General features: G+C 40.7%; 1 protein-coding gene across 1 annotated transcript; it reads right to left on the minus strand.

The window, feature by feature from the left end:
- Positions 1-320: 320 nt before the first annotated feature.
- LOC121678497 lies at positions 321-1,946 on the minus strand. The gene is made up of 5 exons (XM_042058098.1): positions 1,510-1,946; positions 1,247-1,405; positions 921-1,135; positions 721-802; positions 321-622 (listed from the first exon to the last, which is right to left on the minus strand). Exons 1-5 carry the CDS (start codon positions 1,692-1,694, stop codon positions 409-411), a joined length of 855 nt encoding a protein of 284 aa, XP_041914032.1. The 5' UTR covers positions 1,695-1,946; the 3' UTR covers positions 321-408.
- Between the last annotated feature and the right edge of the window lie 12,924 nt (positions 1,947-14,870).

The raw sequence follows: 14,870 nt of genomic DNA on the forward strand, positions 1-14,870 counted from the left end.
ACGCAATAGAGGCTTAGACAACTATGACCCACGTTTTGGTTTCGTAAATGAATTTGCCCTACTTCTTGACTGCAATGTAGTCAATTGACTGCTTGACATGTCATTTTTATTTTTCTGTAGAATAAACAAATACATCTGCTTTAAGCCGTAGAATTACATTCATATTTGGCTGACTGCAGACGCGCAAAAAAACACTGCCACTTCCCTTCCCATATTCCACCGATCTCACATCAGACACCAGATCAGCTTGTATTGTTTATTTTATTTTATGAAGCCTATACAGTAGATCACAATTACAAAAAGTACTTCATACTTTCGTTAAAACGAATAGCAATTTGCAACTTGACAAAACACTGGATTATCGTAGACACAGGAGAAAACGTGTACATCCATTGGCCCGTGGGGAGATCACATGCCAGTTGCCCCTCCCTTCAGTTCTATGACTCTGTTGATGACTTTGTCCAAATGGTCGCAATTATTGCAACGTTCGGCTGTGAGTTTGTTTCGCCAAAAAAACTCTATTGCCGATATCAATGCGTCTTTGTTCATGGGTTTGGCGTCACAGCGAATATATTGTTTCATTTCAGCCCACACTAACTCGATAGGGTTCAGATCTGGCGACCTAAAAACAGAAACACATGGACATGTCAGTAAAGTGATAGCCGGATTCTGAATATGTATTCATCAATTTTATTATTTTAGGTTATTAAAATAACTTACTCCGCCGGTGTTGGTACCCAGTTGATCCCCTCTCTCTGAATGCAGGTCTTGACACTTTTAGCTGTGTGTTTCGGATCGTTGTCTGACAAAATCAAACGGGACAAATTAGTGTTACTCATTCAACAAACATCAGTAGCCTAATCATCACCACGTTGCTTTTACTATAGGCTCATGCAAAAAAAACCCGAACAATAGCCTACCTTGGAAGAATCTGTGTGTAGACATAGGGAATTGCTCCCTTAAATATGGACCGTGTAGCTCGACTTTCTCCAACAGCGCAATGCAAAACGCTCCAGTGCCACAGGTTGACTCATCGGTAAAGAGAACATCGTCAAACTTTTCGCCAGCAGCCTTCCATTCTTGAACTTGGATTAGACGCAAGTGTTTGTTTTTGTCCCGGGTCATTGGAACGAATCTGTAAGCATAGTATATCAAAATGTTACTGTACTGTAAGAAGGCTATATTTGCCAGATTATCACAGATGGGTAAATAATAGCCTAAAGAGACGAGTTATTGTTAGGCCTACCTCGGCTTCCCAAATGTCCAGCCAAGAATCCGGACTGCCTTTCTCATTGAGGTAAAACCGATTGATATGTTGTGGCTTCTTTGGAGAAGCTCTTTCACTTTTCTTGATGATAGTTCATCGTCTGTGCTGATGATGGAGTTTATTATTTCCATCACCTGACTGAAATAGACATACATAGTTTGGTAAAGCAATTGTTGTTGTTTTGATTAACATGTCAAACGTATAGGAGTAACTTGAGTTTAAGAATAAAAAAGTAAATGTACCATGTCACTTTACGCGGCTTTGGTTTCTTCTTTTCCACAACAGCATGTCGGCAATGACGCCGTATAGTCCGCAACGATGGTCTTATTCCAATCATGGCTAGTTGTTTGGCGATAGAACTAGTCGGACAGCCTTTTTTCCGCAGGGTCCTGATGCGCTCACTGACTTCTGCGTTGACGACAACCATCTCTGAACTGTGTAAATGGGCTATGCATTGGGTGTCTAACCAGGCCTTTTTATCAGGCCATCAGGCCTCAGGCCCCTCCTCCTCCTGGACAATAGGCCAGAGGTGGAAAGGTGAGTTGTTGGGGGCAGGGCACCCACACCCACACACACCATGACACAGAGCATTTCCAATTCAAACGGGAAAGCACTGCTCATTGCAAAATGCAGAATCTTTAAAGGTAAACAGGCCTATAACTTGACTAAAACCGTCCAAAACTTGAGGCACATCTGTTATTATCTGAACAGTCTCATGTCCCCATTTTGTCATAGAAAAATGTATTGCTGGCGAGGGAGGGTCGTGTCTTTTTGGACTAATGCTCCCAAAACTCCTCCGGTAGCCCCTTAAATAAATAACGAACAGTCCCTAATGAAGTAAACTTGTGACCATCAAAAATCGTTTATCGCCTGTAACTCCGTGATAACAGGACGTAACAGGAAGGCATTTGGCTGAGCAACGGAGGTTAATATGCTCTATATTTTGTCCAAATGATGTCTGTCTATCATCGTTGCACTCGGAGAAAACCAGAATGTTTAGTTTGTCCTGCGTTTCTTCTACGGCTGCAAACGGGATTCACTCGCAGTTAACCAAATATTTCTTTATTAGGGCAGGGCAGGCATATTTCTGGCTATTACATTATTTCTAAACCAGTCTGCTAAAGTCTGTAGTGAAGTCTGTGTAGGGTTTTCCAGGCTCCATTTCTTTTTACGAGACACCCTGCTCACTTGAGCCATCTACCGGTTGTTTGGGTTGTTGCAGCGTCTCACTGGAAAAATACAAATTAAAGTCGCGTGATACCGCGTGATCCCACGCGCGGACCGCGAGTGAAGCTGGCCAAGTCGAAGCACTGCCCACTGTAACCTAACATTAACTGGTTGTATGCTTGTGTGTCTTAGGAGTAGGCTAGCCTACCTATTTCAGAAGTTTTACTAGCTTAACATTAGCTGGTTGTATGCTTGTGTGTCTTAGGAGTAGGCTAGCCTACCTTTTTCAGAAGTTTAACTAGCTTAACATCAGCTGGTTGTATGCTTGTGTGTTTTAGGACTAGCTAGGCTACACTGCAAAAAGTTTCTGTAAATTTACACCCAGATTCCAACATTATTCACCGGTTTGCTTTAATAACAGGACTTTCCGGTCATTGGTAAGACAAATGTGTAAAATCAGGCTCCAACACTGTTATTTACCACGCCCATAATGTTTATTCCGGAACACACATACTTCCTGTTATCTATTAACGTTACCTTTGTGGCTTTCGATGGGTTTGGGTATGATATCAACGTATCGTCTTCTATTGTGTTGATGGCTTTCGATGGGTTTACGTTGGAATCATACCCAAACCCATCGAAAGCCATCAACACAATAAGGTGAGTTTATCTGTCATCTTTGACCAGAAATACAATGTTTGAAAGCACACTGGTCATGTTTATACAAGTTGTATAATACAACATCTCTGAATGTTACCCTGCTGAAACGAAGTTAGTATTCAGCTAGCCAAGACCGCGCTTTCGCCCTTCTTAAGCCATGCGTTATTGTTATCACTTGTCGAGCAAACTTTACATTTCTTCATTGCAATCTGAAGCCATCTAAATGTATTGGTATGTGTAGGGTATGCGTAGTTTTTGAAAGTTTAATTTCGCATGATTTACCTGCTATAATACGTGCTTGCTTGCTAGGTAAGTCTGCCCGAAACCCTGAATAACGTTAGTCAATCATCAGTTTAATAAACCAGTGGCCAAATAAACCATATGGCACAAACGGATCAGTGTTGACTGCTGCTTTCAGTGTTTACTTGTATGCATGGATTTCGCCTGTGCTGGTAATTACTTAAAGTTGTGTTTTTGTCCTTCAGTTGACAGTTTAGAAAGCTAATGCTAGTTAGTAGCCTAGCTAGCTCTCCTTAGCAGAGGTGGTTGCATGACACACGTATGGTATTCCTCCTGAGCTCATTTGAGCTTGCGACATGCAACAGGAAAGATGTTTACATGTCAGATATGTGGGCATCAGTCCACCGCGTCTATTTCTTATGTGAGTGTAGCGCCCCCTTGCCTAAATTACTGGCAAGACACCTAGAAACATGTGAAACACTCAAATATGGGGCGCCCTGAGTTCTTATCAGTTTTGGTGATAAAACAGCAGTAGTTTTGATCGGTTGGTTATGAGTTACCTTGTGAATATACTGTAAATACACCCTTTTAATCTTTTTAACCCAGTAAGAATATCACAATGAAAGAATGAATTTCCAAGAAAATGTCTTTTTACCTTTTACTATGAAAATAATTGTTAAATGAAATTACATGTATTAATAAATGAAATATCCTTGTTGTCTTTGTTTTAAATAAACCAAAATACACACTCAAAAGAGTGGGCACAAAGCTTAAATTAAACTCACAATGCTCTTATAGCAATGTACACTCACAATGAATGTGTCTTAGCACAAAACCTAAAATTCAAAGTTCTCCTTTAAACTTCCAAAATTACCCTTTAAAGTTGAAAATGTAAACCCACTTCAGTGTCCCTTCATGTCACTGTACATGCAATAGCAAACATTCAGTTCAAATGCAAAGTCACCAAAGTCACTAGTAAATATCCTAAGCTATACCGGCTTTAAATCTAAACTAAATGACCCAGAAAAGTACCCCGTTGCAGGCCTGAACGTCGCTTGGGTGCGTTGGGGCCTGGAAATTAAACACTGGCCGCTTCACTCGATGAGCAACATAAAAAGAAACTGACTCTGTACCTGATCGCTGCAGAGAAGTGAAGAGTAGAGTGTTCACGCGCTCACTGCATGATCACGCAGCTGAAGCGTGGACCTGTCGTGGCTCGTCCCTCAGCACTCGCATCCTGCATGGACTCCTGCCGCACCGAATCTCCCGGTCCCCACCGTGTCGTTGATCTCGGCCGTCTTGTCCAAACGAAACCCCAACTTCTCCGGCGATTGGGATGATTCTAACACAGTTCCCCAAGCACAGTTACCAGGTAGCCCACCAACGCTGTAGCCGACCCTCCTCACTGTCTTGGAACCGAGCGTGCTCTCGCGCTTGTCGCGTGCAGTAGGCCTATTCACGACTGTCTAAACTTCTCAAATAAAACAAAGGAAAAGTGTCCCGAAGCACATCACTAAAGTCCGCTGCTTCATTAAGTGTCCTAGCCGAACACTTGGCTGCAGATTCTTTCCCATAGCCTGGGAAAGTTTTGGTTTTGCATATGCTAACAGGGAGAAACAATCGGGTAGACTGTCTTCTTAATCATCCTCCGACGAACTGAACACTTTCTCGCTCTCCTTCCGATTTCGCAACAGTTCAGGGGTCAGTATCCTCGACCAATCAGGAATTAGTAAAATAATTCGGCAAATATTACAAACAGAAATTAAATACAAAATTGTAGAAACAAAAGCATTAGTCATAGGAATTTTACTAGAGCTTGTAAATTGCATTAAAACCATTTTTAACATTTTAACCTTTTTTATTATTAAACCTGCACATGAATTGAAACATCCCATGTATTGAAATGAACCCAAAATATAGCACAGGGCTACATGAGCCATACCAAAATTCATGACAATATCCACAATATATACCTTCCATGCTGTGTTCCAGATTGTCAAATGAAATTTAAGAGACATGCAGGTCTTAAGACACACATATATATAGAAACAATATAGAAACAATGTGGTTTTGATAACAGACAGACACAATTTCAAAAGCAAGCACCCTCACTTTGCACACACATACTCATGTACATACACACATTCCTCACACAAACATCTTATCACACCCACCTCATCACTTTTAATCATTCAGACACACACACACACCTTTCAGACTCACCTTGCAGACAACTTTCACATTCACTCACTCCTCCTTACACACACACACACACATCATGAAGAGTTGTTGAGTGTCTTTCTTTTCTTGTGCTAAGGGATGTGCGACTGTAGCTGATGTTGAGTCTTCCAAGCCTACCTGTGACGCATAGACGCGGGAAGGGGGGTGCTGCGGGGGCTGCAGCCTCCCTCGTCATAGTAATGGAGTAACATAATATTGTACTTAAAAACGTGAAATTATTATTATTATTTTTGTGTGAGACTGTGTTTGATATGGGATTAAAATGATGGGCTGTGTAGGCCTATAAGATATAAACTAATGATTCATTATTTTAATATTTCGTTGATAAAAGACTAGGCTACTCCTCAGGAAGTGCTTCCGTCACCTCACATTCGTTTGGACATGGCTAGCAATAGGCAGCAGAAACATATTTCTGACTTTTTTTCGAGTAACACGGTTAAGAAAAGTAAACATAGTTATGGGAACTCCCGAAAAAGTTCAATCGATCACGCCTACAAATGCAACTAACTACTGGGTGACCTAACTAAGGAGATGTGGTGAATTTTCATGAAGATCCCATGTGTTGTCAGGCGGAAGCCGAAGGATGGTGTTGTGCACATACGCAGACACGACACAGGCCTACTGCAGATTATTTAATAATATTTGTGACAGCTTGGTGAGCTCATCCACCAATATAATTTATTGAGTGTATACCGATTGGCTACAAGGGGGTCTGCCATTTACATAGGGGGCAGACACCCGGCCAGGGTTGGCCATACGAAAAAAGGAGGTGTTTTGATAACATACAAAACCTTTCCCCAAGAGGAAAATCCTCAGAACGTGCGCACCTTCTCCCCAAGGCCTGGGTCGTGGAGTCTCCGCTGCAGAGGACATCCATCATTCACAACTCCTGCCTGGCGACACTTAGTCTCTGTGCATTCAGAGCTGTACCCAGGAGGACTTGTGAATTAAAGGCCACAAGTGGCCACTTCTCATCTCAGAACATTCTCCGCTGTTTTTTGTTCAGAGTACTAAATTAAAGTTAATAGACAGTGATTTTTTTCCACGACAGAGAGAAGGTTCGTTGCAGTGAAAGAGGTTGCTGAATTCATTTCATCCTTGCATCCCCAAACTAGAGCTTGAGGCATTCGTTAAGCTTTGTTTATGTCTACCTGTGTCAGCTGCTCCATCAGAAAGATCATTCTCAACACTCAGACGACTGAAAACCTGGACCCGAAGTAGCCTACCACAAGCCAGAAGAGGTTGACACATCTGGCGCTAATGCACATACTTAGTGACATTCTGGACAGAATGGATATATCATGTCTTGTTCGGAGCTTCATCGGCAACACACCAGAACGCAAGGCCACGTTTGGTGCACTTTAAATCGAGGTAAGAAATGGTTTCAAATCCCCTATACTGCCACCGAGCATTTTAGCGTTATTTATTTCTGTATGCTGTGCCTATTCGTCGTAGTCCTGTGGCTGAAGAAGTCTACGCTAGCATAAGGCTGCATATCACTAAATAATGTCTATTATTTAGTGATTCAATATGAAATTAGTTCATTGTTTGTTTTTTTTTGTGTGTGTTTTTTGTTTCAGATATGAAATCATTCCCCATATCCATAGTCGAATGGACTTTCAAGACGTTCAATGCTTAGTTTAGGCTATATTTAGGCCATGTTTCGTAAGTATTCCTGATCCTGTTGATTGGGAGCTGTTGTTTTGAATATTTGAAAGATATGAAATAAAGTTTGAATTTTTCATGCTTTGTTCCGATGCATTTTAAATGGCAGTTGTTGGCGACAATGTAGGCCTACACTATTATGTTAGCCACAGCATAATGACGTCACATGTTTTCCAACCCAGCCATCAGCCCCCCTCGCTCGAAACAGCTTCCAGTGCGCCTGCTGTGACGCCTCGCCTGATATTACTAGGTATGTTTGTTTTCATTCACTAGAGTAATAATGATCAACATATAAATATTTAAATCAACTTAAACACTACATTTTTTCTTTGTATTGAATTTTGTTTGGACAAAATCCTAAAAGGAATCTAAATCATAGTTGACATGTGGATCTATATCTTAAATTGAATATGATCACTTCTTTTTTTCAGGTGAACCACAAGGTAATCATCAAAAGTGGATGGTCAGCGTTGAATCCTTAATCGTTTGTGAAGGGTCCAACCTCGCCACATTTCTAACAGGCCTTGCGACATGTTTCTCCACCCTCTACATTCTGAACCTGTAATTATGCTGTACAAATTTATATATCAGGTGATTATCTTTTTAGGTGTCTTGTGGGTATCAATCCAGAGAGGAGAACAAAGGCAAATGGCAAGAAAAGAAGAAGCACCCCACCTCAGGTTTCCACCTTGCTCCGAAAACTGATGGACTATCGTTACGCCCTTGTCTGAAAATGGTGAGTATTTTGCACATACTTAACAATGGTTGAAATGTGTCCAGATGCTATTTTTACATTCTTGTTTTAAATCATGGGGGTTATCCAGTTACCTTGAAAGGACTAATTGATACCTCGGTGCAAAAAGCTGGAATTCCTGGCTTTTCCGGGTGCTTCCGGGAGCACACCAGCATGATTTGGCTTCATGCTAATCGAATGTGACCAGTTTTATAGTAAACCACTAATTAGCTTAAGGGCACAGAGTAAAGTAAAAAGAAATCTATTTCTATACCACTCAAGGCTCAAAATAGCACCAAACTTCAACGTAACATATTGAGGGTGCCTACATGTAAACCGAAGCATTGTGAACTTTAAGTGTACAGTTTATTTAAAAAATATATAGTTTAGAAAAAGACAGTACCATTCACGTATACAGGCAATACAAGCGGGCGCCATTTTGGAAAAAGTCACGTGACTGTTCAGCTCACCTTGCACAAACGTTGGACTGGTTGAATGCATAGGCTGAATGCCGTGCAACGTGAGCTTAACTGTCACATGACTTCTTCCAAGATGGCGATACGTGCTGTCTGTCTTATTTTTCCTTTACTCTGTGCCCTTAAGATTAGCGTTATAAGCTAATAAGCGGTTTGCTATAAAACTGGTCACATTCGATTAGCATGAAAACATCCCAGAAAACGGTCGAACTCGGTACACATGTCTTATTAACCCCTAGGTTAATTTTGCGCCAGAATTGTCCTTTAAGGCGTACATTATGGATATTCAATTCTCATTTTACCACAGCAGAATACAACGCAGCTTGGCAACAGTTTGAGATTGGCATTATGGCGGGATGTACAATCTCCCCACTAGGGTACCCACTGCAACCTGAGGTTTTTTTGTGAATGAGTCAAACTTTCTTTTCATTTGACCCGAAAACGACAACAGGACAAGCTGTGGCGCTTCCGACGTAATAATGCTATTAAACGAAAGTTTGACTCGGGTACATTCACAAAAAGACCCTAGGTTGCATTTTAGTGAGAATTTTGCTTTAAAGCAGTGCTAAATAATAAAGGTTGGCACACAAAATATTGACACTTTGGCACAATTTTCCTCTACATGAATCCTAGTGTACCCTATCAGTCTTTGTAATACTCTCTCTCTTTCTCTCACACACAGAAAAAAGGCCGAGAAGAAGCCTAAGAACAATCGCTAATAAGTAAAGTGATTGTTACTTGATTTCTCATGAATGTTACTTTTCCTCCCTGATAATTTTCTTACAGTGTAATACTACATTCAGTAAACAAGACAGATTGTTAACATAACATGTCTACATTTTACATACATATGTGATACACAAGCCTAATGCAATGTTTTTATTTTCCATAAATACCTTATTCCCGATTTTTACTATACTACTAGATTACGTGTCTACATTTTACATTCATGGGTCATTCCACAAAAAAGGTGGAAATGCTTGTCCCTTGCTTTTGCAGACCCCTGAATCATTTAATTTGACCCAATAATCCCATAATTATATATATTTAATAAATATAGACTGTCCTTAAGATGATGAGAGAGTTTATTTATTTAATTTTCTTTCTTTTTTTTTTTTAAATGTCTGGTCCTGAAAATTTCCCTGTCCCTTTGATCATACATGGAAGTTGAACTGTGTACTTTACATTTAAAAACATGTGCTTTATAAAATAATTTACATTTACCTTTAACCCTGTATGAATTAACTAGAACACTGAAATGGTAAAAATACATTATTAATATTAATAATATCAAATAAATATTTGTCCACCAAATTTATGTCATTGGTGTTATCCTACCCAAAGCACTTTTATTTTGAAACAATGCATCAGCTCTTTGAATTTGTTCCTGGGTCAAGAGGTCAGTGGAAGAAGTGCAGTGGAGGAAGGCAAAAGGTTTGTTAGATGTCTTAACTCATTTGTCTAAAATATCATGATTTATCTAAGATTTTTTGGATGTCATTTGTGTTACTCTTTTTTATATATAGCTGTGGGTGTTAAGATCTTAACATAAAAATACATTAGATTGAATAAGTATGTTATTGTTACATCTCTGATGAAATAGCACATGGCTAATGGCAGCCATTTTGTTAAAATGTTAGTTTTTTTCTGTAAATTGTCATTGGTGTTACTGTCATTGTTGTTACTCTAATGAGTACTTCCTTCCTAAGCAATATTCCTTTAACTGACCAACATAAAAGCATAAAAACAAAACAAGAGGGAAAATGTTTTAAGTTAATAAGAATTTATAATCATATTCATTATCTATTGTTATATTTTCCTTTTGTCAGGTATGGCAAAATTGAGTGCAGCTGAAAAGCAAAGATTATACAGGCAGCGGAGAGATGCAGACCCTATACATAGGGGAGAGTACCTGGCAAAGTGAAGGCAGGGTTATCGAAATGATATCCTCACTAAAAAAAGGAAGTCTATAGATCTAAGTAAAGGAGAGAAAGGCTCAGAAAAAAAAGTGGCGTGAAAATCAAGCAAGACGCAGACAACGGATAACAGTGGTACAGACAGTCTTGACCCCTGTAAGTTATTTCTATGAAGAAATCTACTACCATAACAGAGCTTGACCTGACTACACAATTTCAAGACCGCCTGTTCAAATTTCGGAAGCACATATTCAACGTTCGCTGGCAGTATAATGCATACAGAAATCTGCGAGAGAACCTTTCCTCAAAGGACTGTCTTATTCACATAGATTTTAGTGAAAATTATAACTGTAAATATGCAAGTGAAATCCAGTCTGTGCACTTCTGTAGCATGTTTGTGTGAACGGAATTATTATTTTTTTAAACGAAGGAGGGGAAATATCCATTTTTTCCGAGTAGCCTACCCTGCTACATATATCGTTGTCTTAGATTTCGCTATCGGATGTTGTACAAGCTATTGACAGCGTAATAACTTTAGAAAACAATGTTAAGGCACTTGTGAAGAAGGATGGTTTGGGTGTTCTTCCTACAGCTCATGTAAGCTTTTTTGTTGCTCTGATTGGTTAGGTCTATCCAATTGAGTGCAGAGGCATTTCCCCCCCTGAAACACGCCCCATAATTACGTCACAATGGAGCAATATCAGACTCATTCTTACTAGAATTTTGAGTACAACAAAGTCATAGTATACTGTAACAAAGCGCTTGTACATTACAAAATGCTCTCTCTCGGTTGTTCTCCCTTCTGTATGTCAGTTCTAAGATAATGGCAGACTACTTTTAAGAAAGAGAGGACCACGTCGCATGTGGGGGAATGGATCATAGGTAGCCTTTGCTCAATAACCCGTCTGAGGATGAGGATCCTGTCTTCAGCAAGTGTGAAGAACTGGTGTGGTGAAAGCTGGGTTCACAGCACTGGCCCATCTGAGAGATGGGAGCAGCTGGAGAACACAGCCTCACTTCAACCGATATGTGTTCCTTGAGACTTTTGGAGAGGATGGTGGAGGAAGTGATGATGGCATTGCCTGGGGCGTGCAGGGAGGCCTTGGATGGGACCAAAGGGGTATGGCGATAAGTGCTGGTCTCTGCTTCTGCTTTGCAGAATGAGGAAGAGAGTGGGGGCGGCATTGTCTCCTCTGTGCAGTGGGAGGCAAGGCCTTTCAGGACCTCAACAAAAAGACTTCTATTTATACAAGTCTTATGTGAAAGTTAAAGCACTTCTAGGTGCAATGGCGTTCAAGTGTTTGGGACGGGATTTATAGTTTCTTGGAGGTGTTTTTATGAGCTTCCTACTGAGAAATGTACAACCGATTTGCTATGGAGGTGTTTTTATAAGGTTCCTACTGAGAAACGTACGACTGATTTGCCATGGAAGCTTGTTCGCAGGGCAATAGCTACAGTACAAACAGATATGTGTTCAGCAGCTGGGAGGGATTGTTCCTTTTGTGGGTTTGGAGAGACTGCAGGACACCTTCATGTGTTTTGTGAAAGAGACGGCAGGATACCTTCATTTGAGCTCCTGGGTGCCTGGTTTGGAAAGTTAGGAGTCGTGTTTTCTTCTCGTTTTCCATTTGAGACATCCTGTACAAGCTTAAGAAAAAGAAGTGTGTTAGTAATATTTTTATTACAGTCAGAAAAAATGATCATTTGGAGGCACACAAGAGACATTATGTACACACACACACTTCCTGTTTGCCTGCTCGATGGGGTTTTATGCCCCCTATGTCGTCTTCCAGGCAGCGCTGCCACCGCTGACTTAAAGGCACCTAACCCTAACCCATGCCTAACCCTAGTGCCTTCCAGGCAGCGCTGCCTTGAAGACAACATTGGGGGCATAAAACACCAAGAATCTGTTTGCCTCTCTCTTACGGCTTCTACACACAGTAGCGTGCGTTGTAGTGCTGGAGACGCATCCCAATCACTTTACATGGGCTCACGTCATCTGTTGCCGAACTGAATTGTGGGTCCGTTGCGGCGCGTTTCTCCTGTCGCTCGCGTTGAGAAGTTCAGCTGTTGCTGCACCAACAGACGGCACCAGCCAATCAACCCAATCGACGGACGGCACCAACCAATTAAATTACGCATATACTTCAAGTCATTTGCATAGCTACCGTCGGGAACACCCACTGGCATGCGTTGACGGAACGCAACTGTGTGTAGAAGCCGTTAATCTCCCTCCCTCCATGGGCACAGACGTATTAACTGGGCACGGGAACATGGGCACAGATGTATGAACTAGGCACGGGAGAGAGTCAACATAGAGGCGTTTTATCTGGGCGAAGGTGTGTTAGCGGTGTATAGGCACAGGCGTTTTAGCTGGGCATGGGAGTGTTAGAGCAGCATCTCGATACAGGCGTTTTAGCTGGGCACGGGAGCAATCGCCTCAGCCAATAAATTATTCTAATTCTAGTTCTTATGATCCAGAAGGTCATGAGGGAATACATCTCATGCTTCATTACGTGCTGAAATTGCTGGACGTTCCCAGACTCCCCATTGCACACCCACACACTGAATCACACACACACACAGCAAATGTGTGAAACACACTAGGCAAATGATGAGGCGTAGTAATGGATTCTGAAAAGGCTTTAAAAGCCTATCTGCTTATTTGTGCCTCTGGTTAGCTATCTCTCTCTTAGTGTTAATTTTGTCACCTATTTTTAATTTAGTCTTAGTCTTGTGACGAAATGTCCTTTTTAGTCGTTGTCATATTTAGTCATTCAAATATCATTTTTGTTAGTAAAGTTTTAGTCGACTAAAAGTCTCGTCATTTTAGTCAAAAGAAAACTAAAGGTATCTTAGTCTTTGTCAGTTTTAGTCAACACATTTTAGTCTTTTTTTTTTTATAACAAATTATTTCTGATTACCATTTGAGTCAAATAGTGTTTCACACATCTCAATTTTCCAACAATATTGTGTGTCCACAGGGCTACTCGTCTGTTATAATTACTCATTCTGATTTTTTGTCAGTCAGTATGTTTACATGCACAGGTAAGTCTAGCTACAGTTATAGCTCGGCTGGGATTTGACCATTGACAGTAACAGATTTGACTGGACCACTGTCATATTCGTAGACCAGTGTTTCTCAAAGTGTGGTCCGGGGATCACTGGTGGTCCGCAAGCTATCCCAAGTGGTCCGCGAGCAGACGTGGTAAAATATAATATAGATGAGTTGTTTGCCAAATAACTTGTATGTAAATCCAAACAGTTCTGCACACTGTCTATGTAAGATATGCCAGTTTAAATCATACAGAATGAATCCTCTGACACAATAAGCAAGGTTGTTCAGTGAGGCCTATTGTGTAGACTAATTATAGGCTACTGTTGAAGTAGGTCTAATCTTTTTTTTTAGGGTTAGGGTTAGTTAAGTGATCCTGAAACTGAAATAGTTTGAGAAACACTGTCGTAGGCCAAACGATTAATGTTTTACTCCGCCTCGCTAGATGGCGATATGCGCCCAAACACAACACATTCCCCAAACAGACTCTCCATCTTAGCCATAGCTAACTTGCTAGCGAACTTTCCATATTAGCTTACTTGCTAGCAAACTTTGCATCATCAGTCTAAGTTAAATAGTTGTTAAATAGTTGACATTACATGATGAACATTTTCGTATGGACATTCTAGGGGATGTTACTTTGTATGAGAGAAGCTTCAACTTCTGGGTATGTAGCATTGTGGCATAAAGCTTAGGTAGTTAGCTTGCTAACTCTGGCAGAAATCTCCAGTGTTCTTGTTCCATGTAGTTTCGTGTTGCAGCCACAGGGTTGCAGCAGCAGCACGTAGACTAGCCTACAGGAAAGCTGTTGCGTATGAACTCATTCAGAATATTTTGAAAACGTAACAGCTAGATATTCTGTCTTCTCATTTTGTAGATGAACATGAGAAGGGAGATTTTATCTTAGTTTTTATTTCATGCAAAACATTTTAGTCTCGTCTTTTTTTGTCAACAATAATGCATCTTAAGATAGTCTTAGTCAGTGTTTCAGGACATTACTGCCGTCTCGTCATTGTCTCGTCTTAGTCATGAAAAAAAGGTCGTTGACGAACATATTTCCTCTCGTCTCGTCTGACGAAATTAACACTACTCTCTCTCTCACTCGTTTTCTAGCCTCTCACTCTCTCACATTCTCTCTACTGTATGTGTGTGACTGTCTCTGAGCGCATGTGCAAGTATGACGTGCAAGGGGCATAGCCGTCTGGCTGAAACTTCTGACTTTTCCAATTTTACTTGTGTTTTACTTTTTGCTCAACAATTGTTAAATCTCATTTTTGTTTAGTAGTTAGGTCTTTAATACTTTTCGTGTTTAGTAAAACTCGCAGGAGTGCACTGGTCAGCGTTTTGCTCGGTGCCCTGCAGGTCGTAAACAATGGATCTTGAACATATAACCCAATGCAGTATATAACCCAACTACATATGTAAGGGATAATGGGTGGACAATTAACTA

Source organism: Alosa sapidissima, chromosome 12 (assembly GCF_018492685.1).
Source record: "Alosa sapidissima isolate fAloSap1 chromosome 12, fAloSap1.pri, whole genome shotgun sequence".
Lineage (NCBI taxonomy): Eukaryota > Metazoa > Chordata > Actinopteri > Clupeiformes > Clupeidae > Alosa > Alosa sapidissima.